Below are 13,932 nucleotides of genomic sequence, written 5' to 3' on the forward strand. Positions count from 1 at the left end.
TCATTTCCTGCTAAGGAGCAGGAAATCAGAAGGCTAACTATCAGTCTCATGCTTCCTGGCAGGAAATTACAGCAGTGAGTGTGTGTGGATAAACAATAATTTCTAGTTAAGTCCAGCAAGGTCTCTCCTGTCCCTAGCAATGGCTACTAACCCTGATGGTTTTATTCTACCTCCGCTTTCGGAGGCAGTATGCTTCTGAATATCAGTTGCTGGAAACGGAAGGAGTGGAGAGTGCTCTTGCGCTCAGATCCTATTTGTGGGTTTCCCATAAGCATCCCATAGGTTGTTTTTAAATTGTTTTTAATGTCGTATTTTAAACTTCTTGTAACCTGTCCTGGGACCTTTGGCTGGCCATTGTGAGAACAGGATGCTGGACTTGATGGGCAACTGGCCTGATCCAGCAGGGGTCTTCTTATGTACTTAGCAAGTCTTCCCCACAACCTGTTACTCTTCAGCCAGGATACAGAGGGCTGGCTATGGGCTGGGAGCAAAGCCCAATGTGAGCCTGAATGAATGAATGAATGGTGATAATTACCCTTTCTCCGAAAGGAGCTCAGAGCTGCATATTCCAAACTGCTTTAATTCCAGTTTAGACCCCCCAACATTAATGACTAGGATAGAGCTGTTGCAATGCCTTCTCTAGATACTGACCAGTAGGAGGCTAGGAGGTTTGGGATTGGGCATTTTGCTGCCCTCCTTGTAGCTCTGCCAATAGGAAAGAAACAGGAAGAAAGTTGTGATCTATGTGGGAGGCCTTGAGTACATTGCAGAATTAGGAGGCTAGACCAGAAGAGCGGGGGGTGGGGGGGGTGGACTTGCGCCATGTACTCAGCCCTCTGTCTTGGTGTAGGTTGCAGGAGTGGGCATTGCTAGGTACGTAAAAGCTTCAGGACATACAATAAGCCACCCTGGCAGAAATTTCCATCTGCTGATTCTTTTTGCCTAAATACATCTGGGCAATTAAGATGGCACGTGGCTGGGTGTGTGTCTCATCAGCTCTGCCCTTTCCAGTACACCCAGCTGGGCCACCACCTGACAATGCCTCAGGTAGCCTGGACTGGAATGCCAGGCAGGACAAGCTCTGGACAACTGAGGTCTGGAGAACAGTTGCTCTGCTGTGTAACTTCCACAGTTACATTCTCCTTTCTCTCCCCCCCCCTTCTTCTCTCTCCCATCCAGGCTGTTTCCAATAAAACCAGGATCGATGAGGCCAATCAACGTGCAACAAAGATGCTGGGTAGCGGTTAGATGTGCCCAAGTGCAGATTCTCCTTCTCAATACTGTCCCCCCCCTGAGGACAGCACTTTCATGCTTTTTCTCATGGTATTTACCAACTAGGTTTGCACACATGCACAGATCAACCCACCCCCATCCCTCTTCTGCTCTGCCCCCACCACACCCTGGTTGTAAATGTTGTCCTGTGTAGGTTGTCAGCTTTCCAAAAATGATACCTGTAAATTATTTTTATTTTCCAGATCTCTTTCTTTCCAAAGGTTGTATATAGTACTGACTTGATGGCTACAGCTCATAACAAAGTTCTGTTTGGGGTTTTATCACCCCTTCCCTCCCCACTTTCTTTTCTTTTCTGTCTGTTTTTGATTTTTTAAAAAAAACAACAACTTTATGATGTTTTTGCTGAATGACAAAAAACATATGTAGGAATGCTCGACGTGCTGTTAAACTTTTAACTATACAGTATTGTTCTTGTAAAACTGTTAACATTCCACAGAGCCACTCCCAGGAGTCTTTTCTTCGGGTTTCATGTCGTTTAAGCACTTAAGAATTTGGTGTTCTCTCTCCTCTCTCTTTCAGTTCTCCATTGCTCTCATCAGTTGTTCTGAGTTCATGATTAGACAGTGTGAAATTCTATAACTTATAACAAGCATTGCACTAAAGCAAAAAAAGTGATGTGATTTATGCATTTATTGCATGAAAAATAGACTTTTAGACTCCTTAACTTAAGTGACACTTTTCCATGGCAGTAGCGACATCAACTACGACAAAAGAAAAGAAAACCTTTTTTTTTTGTAGCATGCTCCGTACTGGGACACTGTCAGGACTATGTTATAATACCAGCAAGTTTGCAGTAGTGCCATTTATTTCTTCTTGTTAATATATATATATATATATTATATATAAAAATATAAATATATATAGTTATGAGCCATGTTCATTTCTTTTTCTTCTTCTTTTTTCTTTTCTAATTTTAATTTCAAAGGAGATGGATTTGGCATTCATTTAACCATTGCCAGCAAATTAACAGTTTGGCTGATACTATTGTCAAGGACAAAAAAAAAAGCATCAACAAATAAGAAATAGGTGTAATATATAGAGTTTGTCTGCTGCTTTCAAAGACTTTTCAGGGGGGAGGGAATGGCTATCATATGAAATGTTGCAGAGAAATGTAATTTTTATAAGGCTCTCTCTATCTTTCTAGCAGCTCTCTCTTTCTTGCTGTCTCTCCATTTCTCTCTCTTTCTCTCTCCCCCCCCCATGTAGTTTGTAATTGGTACAGTTCTCTGTTGCTTACCTAGAGCTATGCACACCAAAATCACTGCAATGTTTAGTAGCTGTTATTAATTAAAAAATAAAATGAAATAAAAAATTACCTATGTGAATGAAATCTAGATAAAACTGTGAGATTAAATATAGATGCCGCATGTAATATGAAATTCCTTCTGTCTCCTGTCAGTTTGTGACGTGATTGACATTTTGTAGCTAGTTTAAAAATATTAAAAATTATAGACCCTCTGACTTTCCGAGGTTTTTCTTAGTCCATTTGTTGGCTCCTTGCCACACATACTTTGTTATTTTCCACCCACTGGAAAGAAAGGAATTCTATGTGTCAAGCAGAGTAGCCCACATGATTCAAAACAAGTGTCTGGCAGGCCAAAATACAGGAGAAGGTTTCCGTTTGAGGCAAGTGGTATAAATAGCCTGGAAACTGGTGGCATCCCAGGGGCCATAGAATGTTTTAGATTGCTTTCTGTGAGGGTGGAGAGAGAGGCTCCACCCTCAGAGAGGGAGATCCAGCTTTCTAGGGCCCCTCCTGTGGAAACCTTGCTAGAGTCTGTAAAGGAGCATGCCAGGAATAGGTATGGGTGGAAAAATTTACTTCAGTTCACATTTAAAATTCACATATCAAACGTGCTCCTTCCAAAACAGTATGAGACCTCAAACACAGCCGTCCTTCGAAATTTGCTCTTATCTGAATTTTCCAATGAAGTCCTCCATCCAAACAATGTTTTAAAAAGTGCACGTATTAGGGGAACGTGTGCATTAAAAAGAATATATTTGTGAAAATAGCATAAAAATGTATAATGTTAGAAAATGCTTGCAAAAATGTGTATATTAGACAAAACTGCACATAAAATGTGTTTATTGGGAGAACTTTGCAGGATAATGTTGAAGAATTTTCATTAGGATTTTTAACAATAATAATCTCAAATTGCCGCAGTAAGGTGGAGAACTGAATTCAAGATTTGAAAAATGAGAAACCAGGAAAACTGAAACTGACAGATCCTTCCATCCCTAGCCAAGAGTGGTTCAAGTGAAGGGATGGATCCGAAAGAAGGGGAACATATCCCTGAAGCTGGGGTATGAATTATCCACATACCCAATGAGAGAGACACTGGTTTTTTTTAAAAAAAAAAACAGAAAAGGATTGCAAGAATGCTGCTCCAACCTCTTTTCCACCCTGCCAGCACAAGTGTAACAAAGTGTAGGAACAAGCAATTCATCCTCCTTCAGTTCTCCCTCTTCCTGCCCTTTAGGACTGCAGCCTTAATCGTGAGGATTTCACCCAACAGTGTGGAATTGTAGGCCTCGTGGAAAAGTTGGGTCTTAAGGAGAGCAATGGAGAAAGTAAGAGAGGTTTCAACAGGCCGGTCTTTGGGGAAGCAGATGCAAGCATATGGAACAGTAAAGGCAGGTCTTTGGAGGGAGCAAGAGACCTTTCCCATCTATTCTTACATTCATCCTTATGCTCCTGAGTTGCAGAAAGCTTTGCATCAAGGTAAAACCGGACAGGGAAAGACCCTGTTGTGGCAGTATCTATTTATTCCTGCAGTAGAAGATTAGCTAGACAAAATGTCCTGGCAGCCACTTTTATTTAATGGTTAGGCAGTCCATAATGAAAATATTATCTCTCTCACCCCTCCCAATTTTACTCCCTTATATTCCGTATTCTATGGGATGGGCTGTAATTCCACGGATAGAGCATTTGTTTTGCATGCAGAAGGTCCAGGGTTCAATCCCACCATCTCCAGGTAGGTCTGTCTGGGAGAGAACTCTGTCTGAAACACCGGAGAGATACCAGTGTCAGTCTATTCTAGGGGTGGGGAACTTTTAGCCCTCCATATGTTGCTGAACTACAACTCCCATCAGCCCCAGCAAGCATGGCTAATGGCCAGGGATAATGGGAGTTGTAGTTCAGCAGCAACTGGAGGGCCAACGGTTCCCCACCCTGGTGCAGAATCATAGAGTGGGAAGGGGCCTATAGGGCCATTGAGTCTAACCCCCTGCTCAGTGCAGGAATCCAACTTCAAGCATACCTGAAATTGTGCAGACAGTACTGAGCCAGATGGAGCAATGGTCTGATTCAGTATAAGGTAGCTTTCCTATAAAGAAAGAAGAGTTTTTGACTGATGAGGCAACTTAAGCAACAGAGGCAATGTGCTTTAATGCATGGATGGGGAACCTGTGACCTTCCCGATGTTGTTGAACTCCAACTCCCCATCAGCTCCAGCCCGCTTGGCCAATGGTCAGGGATGGTGGGATCTAGGAACTAGCAACATCGGGACAGCCACAGGTTCCTCATCCCTGCTTATACTCATGTGAAGGCATGTGGTGTGATTGCGATCTCCTCAGGCATGCTGACATTTGGGACAGCTTGCCTAGCATTTATTAGAGAAAAGGATAAAAAAATATGTTTTAAAATGTCAGGAGACAGGAACAAACCTCCCTAGTTGAGAAGGCTAATTTTAAAAAAGGTTATTTTTAACTGGTCATACTGGGTTAACTAGCCTCAGACTGAAATAGCTATTAACCAGCACCATGACAGACATCTGAAGGGCAATTAGAAGTGGAAGTTATCAGAACTGGTTGAAAGAGCATCAGGCCCTCAATGGGATGCCTCTGGGAACATTAGCAGGAAAAGGAGAATTAGTCATGTATGAGAGCTGACTCATAAAAACATGGATAATACAGTGAATGGTACAGTACCAAGCAAAGTGATCAGGACACAACTATGAAAGTGTTAAATGTATCAGTGATGGCAAAATGTCTGTCAATATTCTGGAAATTCACCAGGGCACTTTCCATTTGAGTAATTAGAGTGTGTACAACTGACATTTTAGCTCTGCCCCGCCTGTGATTGGATCTGGCTCCACCCACTATCTTCTGCCCCACAGTCCCAATGGGCACCAGCCACCACTGAGTACCATAAACAAGGCGCTATCACAAAGGCAGCTTCGGTCATACCACCCACCTCACCTCAGAAGGTGAGGGCCTCCCAGTGAAAATCGAAACCGCTAGTCCATATGGGGATGGGGGAATGGGACTTCTTCATGTAGGCTTCTTCACTTCTGGGTGACCTGCAGCAAAGGTGAATTCTACAACTACATTTTGACCAGGAGGAGGAGGTGATCATGACTGCACCCTTCTCAGACAATGATCAACAGATCTCCACAAAGATATACTTATTTCATTGCTGTTAAACTGCCTCCAGGTACATTCTTGTAGAAAAGTGAGATATGTAGTGAAAAAATAAAATAAGCCCTTCATGCACATTGGGAAGCAAATGGCTAAGACCACATTCACAGCATACGTTTATTCCACTATCACTCCACTTGAAACAGTCATGGCTTCCTGCAAAGAATCCTGGGAAGTGCAGTTTGTGAATGGGGCTGAGAGTTGTTAAGAGATCCTTATTTCCCTCACAGAGTTACAATTCTCTGAGTGGTTTAACAGCCAGTCCCTCTTCCCTGCTGCTCTATGAGGAGAATAGGGGTCTCTTAATGCTCAGCACCTGTCACAAACTACAGTTTCCAGGATCCTTTGGAGGAAGCCATGACTGGTTAAAGCTGAATAATAGTGAAATAAATGTATGGTGTAGATGTGGCTTAACAATGCAGTGAACTATAACAATTTTCCCAGCCACAGTCCCACAGGAGAAAAGCTGAAATTCAAGAATCAAATACAGTATTTCAGAAGCTTGTCAGCATTCTAAATACTAAATAGCAACTAACACTCCATTCAACCATGACCTTTAGTGTCTATTTCCCGTTTTGGTCTGGACAGAGGTAATGTGGATTGTGCTTTCCACGGCGCCAAGTGGGAAGGAAGAAGGTTGGACTCCCGGCCATTAAAGGCTGAGCTGAAAATATTCCCTAGTGGGGTTTGTTAATGCAGCTTTTCAAAGAAACTGCAGGACTAGACTGGATTAGCTGCCGACATCATACAGCCATGAGTTATATAATGTGATTCCCTATAAGCTGCATGGAATGCACAACAGAACTAGGCAACAACAGAACCAAGAGGGAAATGGTCAGTTCCACAGAGGGCTGTGACGCCCTTCCCTGGCTCTCCCTGTCAGGTTCCTACCTGCTCGTGGCTACTGCCTTTCACTAGGCACCACCAGGGACTCCACCAGTCCGGACTGTCCTTTTTATGGTTTCTCTCTCCGCTCTAGCACAGATCTCAATAGATCCCCCTGCTAGGCAGCACCACCAGTCATGTTCTACAACCAATGTTCCCAGAGACCTTGCCTGAGTCTCTCTATCCGGTTACATTCGTGACTGCGTGCCTATGCTGTTCCCAACCCCCTTGTATCAATGCAGATAACTCATAACTCGGGGTTGCTCTGGATACTTATAATGTTATCTTCTCCTCTTCACCGCTGCCACCATTTGTTACTGTTTCCCTTCAGCCTTGGTCATTACCTTACCCTCCCTTCTGGTCTGTGAAACCCCAGCCAAGGATCAGCCCTTCGGTAAACCAAAATAGTATTTATTAAATAACATTAATAACAAGATAACTTTGATAATGATCTACAAGCTTATGGTTTCATCTATTACTGTGATATTTGACTTATTACTAATCCGAACTCCACCTCCCTCTTTCTCCACACTCTCCTGACATACACCAACTCACACTCACCTCCAAACTCCACCAAAACAACCCACTCACGTCCACCAAACACCTCTCAAACAACCCACTAACGTCCACCAAACACCTCTCAAACAACCCACTCACGTCCACCCAGATTCAACTGTCATCCTTCCATTTATACTCTCAACAATTCAAACACTCAGCCAATCATCCAGCATTCTACTGCTCATTTACTCCCCCCTCCTCTTTCATTCCACTTACCATGTATCTTCTATACAAACAGCACTTACCATATATACATTAATACAGGAACATTACATTTCCCCCCCTTAAAAATAACGGCAGAGTATTATTCCTGCTCTAGGATTCATACGCCGCGTTAACAATAAAACCAAGTCTTTATGGGGAAAATGTCTTTTTTGTTCCTACGTCTGCGTCACGTCACTGCAGTCCCAGACACCTGCCTTGACAGTCCATCGGCCAATACATTGTCCTTGCCTTTTATGAACTGGAAGTCCACTTGATAGTCTTGTAGGGCCCAGGACCACCTCTGCAGCATAGTGTTATGGTTTTTCATAGTCTGTAACCATAACAAGGCCCGATGGTCAGTCGTCACCATTAATCTTCGTCCCCATACGTATGGGCGCAACTTGTTCAGTCCCCACACGACCGCTAGGCACTCCTTTTGGACCGACGAATAGTTTTTCTCCCTCAACGTCAGCTTGCGACTCAGATACGCCACTGGATGTTTGGTGCCTTCTCTCTCCTGCAGCAAGACAACTACCAGCGTGAGGTCCGACACATCCGTAGCCACGATGAATGGTTGCTCATAGTCTGGTGCTATTAATATAGGTCCTTGGCACAAGGCTTGCTTCAGCAGATCAAAAGCCTTCTGACATTCATCCGTCCATACCACACGCTCAGAACACTTTTTCTTTGTCAACTCATGCAAGGGGGTTGCTATTTCCCCAAAATCTTTCACAAACTTTCTATAAAAACCAGCCACACCTAGAAATGCCCTAACTTGTTTTTTAGTTAAGGGGATAGGCCACAATTGTATTGCCTCCACCTTGCTCCATAAGGGGGTGATTTTCCCACTCCCCACCTTATGTCCTAAATAGATTACTTCCTTCAGCCCAAACTGGCATTTCTTAGCTTTTATTGTGAGGCCTGCTTTTCTTAATGCCTCTGATACTGTTGTCAGGTGTTGGACATGCTCAGGCACCGACTTGCTAAAAATGGCCACGTCATCGATATAGGCCACTGCAAAATCTGACATGCCTTGCAACACAGTATTAATTAGCCTCTGAAACGAACTTGGTGAGTTCCTTAGTCCCATGGGTAAAGTCACAAACTCATATAACCCATCTGGTGTACTGAAGGCAGTTTTGGCTCTGGATTGTTCGTCTAGTTCCATCTGCCAAAATCCTTTACAGAGGTCTGTCGTAGAGATAATGGTTGCTGCCCCCAATAACTCTAACATTGCGTCCACCCTAGGCATAGGATACGCATCTGGGACCGTAATTTTATTGATTAACCGATAATCAATACAAAATCTTGTAGTTCCATCTTTTTTCGGAACCAGGACAATACTTGAGGCCCAGGGACTGATGGATTCCCTGATCACTCCTAGTTCCAGCATCTCTTCGACCTCCTTTTTAATTTCACTCAAAACTTTCCCATTCACACAGTACGGAACAGATCTGATTGGGGCATGATTTCCAGTATCAATGGAATGTCTGGCTATACTGGTTCGGCCAGGTTTATTACTAAAGAGATCTCCATAGTTTTTCAAAACTCTCAGAATCTCTTCCTTTACTTCTTCTTTCACCTCCTCCGACCATTCCACTTGATCTACCCCTCCTTTGTCTTTGCTTTCCTGTACCAAATCTGGAAGTTCAGGCCCACTTCCCTCAGGGAATAAGGTAACTTGCAACACCTTTGCATCCCTGGTATGGTAAGGTTTCAACATATTTACATGAACCACTTTGTTTTTGTTTAATTGGTCTGTGGTAATTACATACGTCACTGTGTCAAGCTTTTCTCTTATGGTATATGGTCCCTCCCAGTTAGCCTGTAATTTATCATGTTTCCTGGGTATGAATGCCATAACCATATCTCCCACATCATACACACGTTCCCTGGCTGTTCTGTCATACCAGTAACTTTGCTTCTCCTGAGCTTGACTCAAATTCTTTTGTACAGCTTCCATCATCAATGTTAATTTGCTGCGGAAGTCTAATACAAAATCAACTACAGAAGTTTTGTACTCTCCCAGGGTTCCTTACCATGAATTTTTTAACAGTTCCAAAGGTTCCCTCACTTTTCTAGTGAACATCAGTTCAAAGGGTGAGAAGCCTGTTGACTCCTGAGGGACTTCTCTGTATGCGAATAAGAATCACCCCAAACGTTCATCCCAGTCTTGTGGGTGATCTTGAACATAACTTCTTATCATGCCCTTCAGAACCCCATTAAATCTCTCAGTCAATCCGTTAGTGGCTGGATGGTAAGTGGTGGTCTTTAGATGTTTTAGACCACAACACTTCCACATACATTGCATCACTTCTCCCATGAATACACTGCCTTGATCCGTCAGCACTTCATGAGGGAAACCCAGCCTCATAAAGATTTTTAACAAAGCCTCTGCCACTACAGGGGCTTCTACGGATCTTAATGCTTCTGCGTCTGGGTACCTGGTGGCAAAATCCACCACCACCAATAGATATTTCTTGCCATGCCTTGTGGGTTTGGAAAAAGGGCCCACCAAATCTACTCCCACTCTATAAAAGGGTTGTCCAATTATAGGAAGGGGCTTTAAAGGTGCCTTGGTCTTTACTCCACTTTTCCCCACCTTTTGGCATATACCACAAGATAGAAAATGTTGTTTTACATCTTTGGCGATATTTGGCCAATAATAGTGTGCAGTCAATCTCCTCTTGGTCTTTTTTATTCCCAGATGTCCTGCACATGGGACATCGTGGGCTACCTCTAGCAATCTGGTTCTGTATTTGCTAGGTACTATCAATTGCTTCACTGGTTCACATTCATCCTTTCTCTCAGCAGGCATCCACAGTCTATATAAAATCCCATTCTCACACACAATTTGATTCCTGAGTTTGTCAGTAAAGGGAATCTTTTGTGTCAGGGCTTGCTCCTTTATTTGCTTCAAACTTATATCCCTATTCAGTTCTTCTCTGAACTGCTCTGCCTCTTCACTAGAGACCATTTGATACAAGTTGTTTCTTTCAGCAGGCCTTCCAGGGGTTGCTATGGTGACCGTAGGCTCGAAAACAGGTTCCACCCTGTTTCCTTCAGCCCCTTTTAACATGGCTTCTGTTTCTCTGCCAAGCTGTTGTCTGGTTACCACATATATTTTTCCTTGTGCCCCATTACATCTCTTCCCAATATCACTGGCTCTTGTTGTTGGGCATTAATACCCACTTTATATTTTTCCTCTCTGCTCTCCACTGCATTTTCACTAGGGCCATGGGTAAGCTTTCTGGTTGACCCCTCACTCCTTGGATAGTCACCGTTTCCTGAGGTAATATTTCCTCAGATTTTATTAAATCTGGCCTCAGTAACGTCTGAGCGGCACCAGTATCAAGCAATGCCCAATAATTTGCCCCTTGAACACACTTCTTCTCTTAGACTCGAATCCAAGTCTTTAACTTCTGTCCAGTTTATCTGGCAGAACTGAACCTTTTTCGTTGTTAGCTCTTTTGGTTCTGTTTTTACTGCCCTTGCCTGAGCAGGATTACTAATGGGGTTGGCAACCTCACATTGAAAATGTAGGTGCCCCGGTCTACCACATTTAGAGCATAATTTCTCCTCCATTTTAGGGTACACAGATCCACTCTGGGGTGTCCTGTGCCCTTCAGATTTTACTGGAGGACTCACTCGCTGTGGCACATCCTTTTTGACGCCATTATATGGTCTGGGTTTAAACTCTCTTGATGTTTTCCCCACCCAGCCAGTTCTATTGGAGGCAAAGTGATCCGCCATCTCTGCGGCCTCCTGCACCGATGTAGGGGAACGGTCTTTGACAAGGAGCCTTATTTCTGGTGGTGACTGATGGTATAATTGATCCAGTATCATGAGGCTTTTCACCTCTTCCACTGACTGAGCTTTGGCACTACTCATCCACTTTCCAAATATATCCATCAACTTTGCTCCCAGTTCAACAAAAGACCTCCCTGCTTGGATCTGACAGTTTCGGAATAATTTTCTAAAATAGTCAGGTCCCAGTCTGAGCCTTTTGTATACTGCCTCTTTAAACTCGGCATATGTGACGGGTTTGTCTGAGGGGAAATATTGGTATACCTTTGCCAATTCCCCTTTGATCAGGTTTGACAAATATTGCATATATTTATCCTCTGGTAGCCCCCACATTTGAGCTGCCTTTTCAAAGGTGCTGAGGTAAATTTGTGGATCTTGTCCCGGCTCAAACACCGCAAAATCTTTTGGTGTAACCTTTATTTTGGTTTTATTTTTGTCCTTTCTTGTTTCATCAGAATGAAACTTCTCTCTTTCAAACTTTAACTTTCCCACCTGTATTTCAGCATCCACTTTCATTCTTTCAGTATCCATCCTCAATCTCTCAATTTCCAGTTCCCGCTGTTTTTCCTTCTCTGCACCTTCCATCCTCAGTTTCATCATCTCAATCTCTCTGTCCGTATCTTTTTCCTCACGTTCCTTATCTTTTTCCTCACGTTCCTTATCTTTTTCCTCACGTTCCCATCTTAACTTCTCTCTCAAATACTCTATATAAGCGGGATTGCTTGAGTATCCTTCTCGGGTCTCTTCCCTGACAGGTTGTTTTTGCTGGACAGTTGTAAATCCTATTTGTGCTACCCTCAATTCATCTACCCCTTTACCCTCGTGAGGTAAATTGAATGTTATGCACTTCTCCACCAGCTCCTCTCTTTTCATCTTTATGTATTCAGCCATGATGTTGGAGTTCACTCACTCTTTGCCACACACTCTTTGCCAGTCACTCTCACAAGAAATCTTTATTTGTTATTTCTGTTTGCCACACTACTGTTAGGGATTCTCTAGTATTTGTATCTGGACTCTCTTTTGTTCGTATCCCACCGCTACAGCCAACACCTGTGACGCCCTTCCCTGGCTCTCCCTGTCAGGTTCCTACCTGCTCGTGGCTACTGCCTTTCACTAGGCACCACCAGGGACTCCACCAGTCCGGACTGTCCTTTTTTATGGTTTCTCTCTCCGCTCTAGCACAGATCTCAATAGATCCCCCTGCTAGGCAGCACCACCAGTCACATTCTACAACCAATGTTCCCATAGACCTTGCCTGAGTCTCTCTATCCGGTTACATTCGTGACTGTGTGCCTATGCTGTTCCCAACCCCCTTGTATCAATGCAGATAACTCATAACTCGGGGTTGCTCTGGATACTTATAATGTTATCTTCTCCTCTTCACCGCTGCCACCATTTGTTACTGTTTCCCTTCAGCCTTAGTCATTACCTTACCCTCCCTTCTGGTCTGTGAAACCCCAGCCAAGGATCAGGCCTTCGGTAAACCAAAATAGTATTTATTAAATAACATTAATAACAAGATAACTTTGATAATGATCTACAAGCTTATGGTTTCATCTATTACTGTGATATTTGACTTATTACTAATCCGAACCAAACACCTCTCAAACAACCCACTAACGTCCACCCAGATTCAACTGTCATCCTTCCATTTATACTCTCAGCCATTCAAACACTCAGCCAATCATCCAGCATTCTACTGCTCATTTACTCCCCCCTCCTCTTTCATTCCACTTACCATGTATCTTCTATACAAACAGCATTTACCATATATACATTAATACAGGAACATCACAAGGGCTTCCTCAGAAGCTGATTCCGAGTAAAGCATGTACAGGATGGCAGCCTAAATCATTCACTGCTGATGACCTAAGTGGCCAAAACAGCAGTTTGCATCACCCAGGGATGATTTCTAGACTGCTGGACACAAGGTTCCTAGGTTCTCCTGTATTTCAGGGTGCCAGCTGACTTTCTACCACCTGTACGACACAAGATGTTTCAACGCAGATAGCAAAGGCAGCTTCTGGAGTACATGAAAGGAAGCAGCTTTCTACTGCTGAGCTGTCATGAGTTGGACCATCCATCTATCTGGTGTGGTGTTTTCTGCTCTGGCTGATGGTGGTCTTTCATGGCCGTGCTTCTGGAGGGATCTATTTGTCTAGAGTTGCCCAAGACTGAATCTGTGACCTTCTGCATGCAAGGCATGTGCTCTGCTGCTGAGCTATCTCCTCTCACTCCCACCCCCCAGCTGTCTGACTACAAGGCTATTAGCAAAAGGCTGTGAAACTATGGAAATTAGTAGAATGTCACACAAAGATGACGTCCAGAATCATGTACCAGTGTTCCAAATGTCAAATTCAACTCACTATTAGACTGCACTTGTTATATCTACATCTGGAGGATAACAAACAACCTTTATAGTCCCAACGATAGGGCATTTTCGAGCATCTCAGCCCATGATGGGAGATATTTGCACTCTTCATGCAGAAGGATTGGGATAGCATCCATCCCAGTTTAGCCTTAGCTTTTTTTAAAAAAAATTACCGTAAGTTCATTTTCAGTGCCAATAGTGAAATATCTCATGAGCAAATCCTTTAGCTGTTCCAACGAAAGCTTATAGCAAAGTAAAATAAAATGGCAAAAGTAGTTTAAGAACAAAAAAGGTGGGGAAATATTTTGAGGGCAACACATGAACAACTACGCATTTTTCTCACATATAGAAACAATTTTCTCCACAAGATATTTATGCAGTAAGAGCAGTGTTCC

At 43.3% G+C, this 13,932-nt stretch overlaps 1 protein-coding gene across 4 annotated transcripts in view; it reads left to right on the forward strand.

Moving 5' to 3' along the window:
* Nucleotides 1–2,651, forward strand: part of SNAP25 (synaptosome associated protein 25) — an 89,198-nt gene extending 86,547 nt beyond the window's left edge. For all 4 annotated transcript variants that reach the window (XM_061626174.1, XM_061626173.1, XM_061626175.1 and 1 more), the window contains exon 8: nucleotides 1,180–2,651. In XM_061626174.1, the coding sequence (XP_061482158.1) occupies nucleotides 1,180–1,248 (69 nt within the window). In that variant the 3' untranslated portion in view covers nucleotides 1,249–2,651. The remainder of the gene's footprint in view (nucleotides 1–1,179) is intronic.
* The last annotated feature ends 11,281 nt before the right edge of the window (nucleotides 2,652–13,932 follow it).

The sequence above is a fragment of the Rhineura floridana genome, chromosome 4 (assembly GCF_030035675.1).
Source record: "Rhineura floridana isolate rRhiFlo1 chromosome 4, rRhiFlo1.hap2, whole genome shotgun sequence".
Lineage (NCBI taxonomy): Eukaryota > Metazoa > Chordata > Lepidosauria > Squamata > Rhineuridae > Rhineura > Rhineura floridana.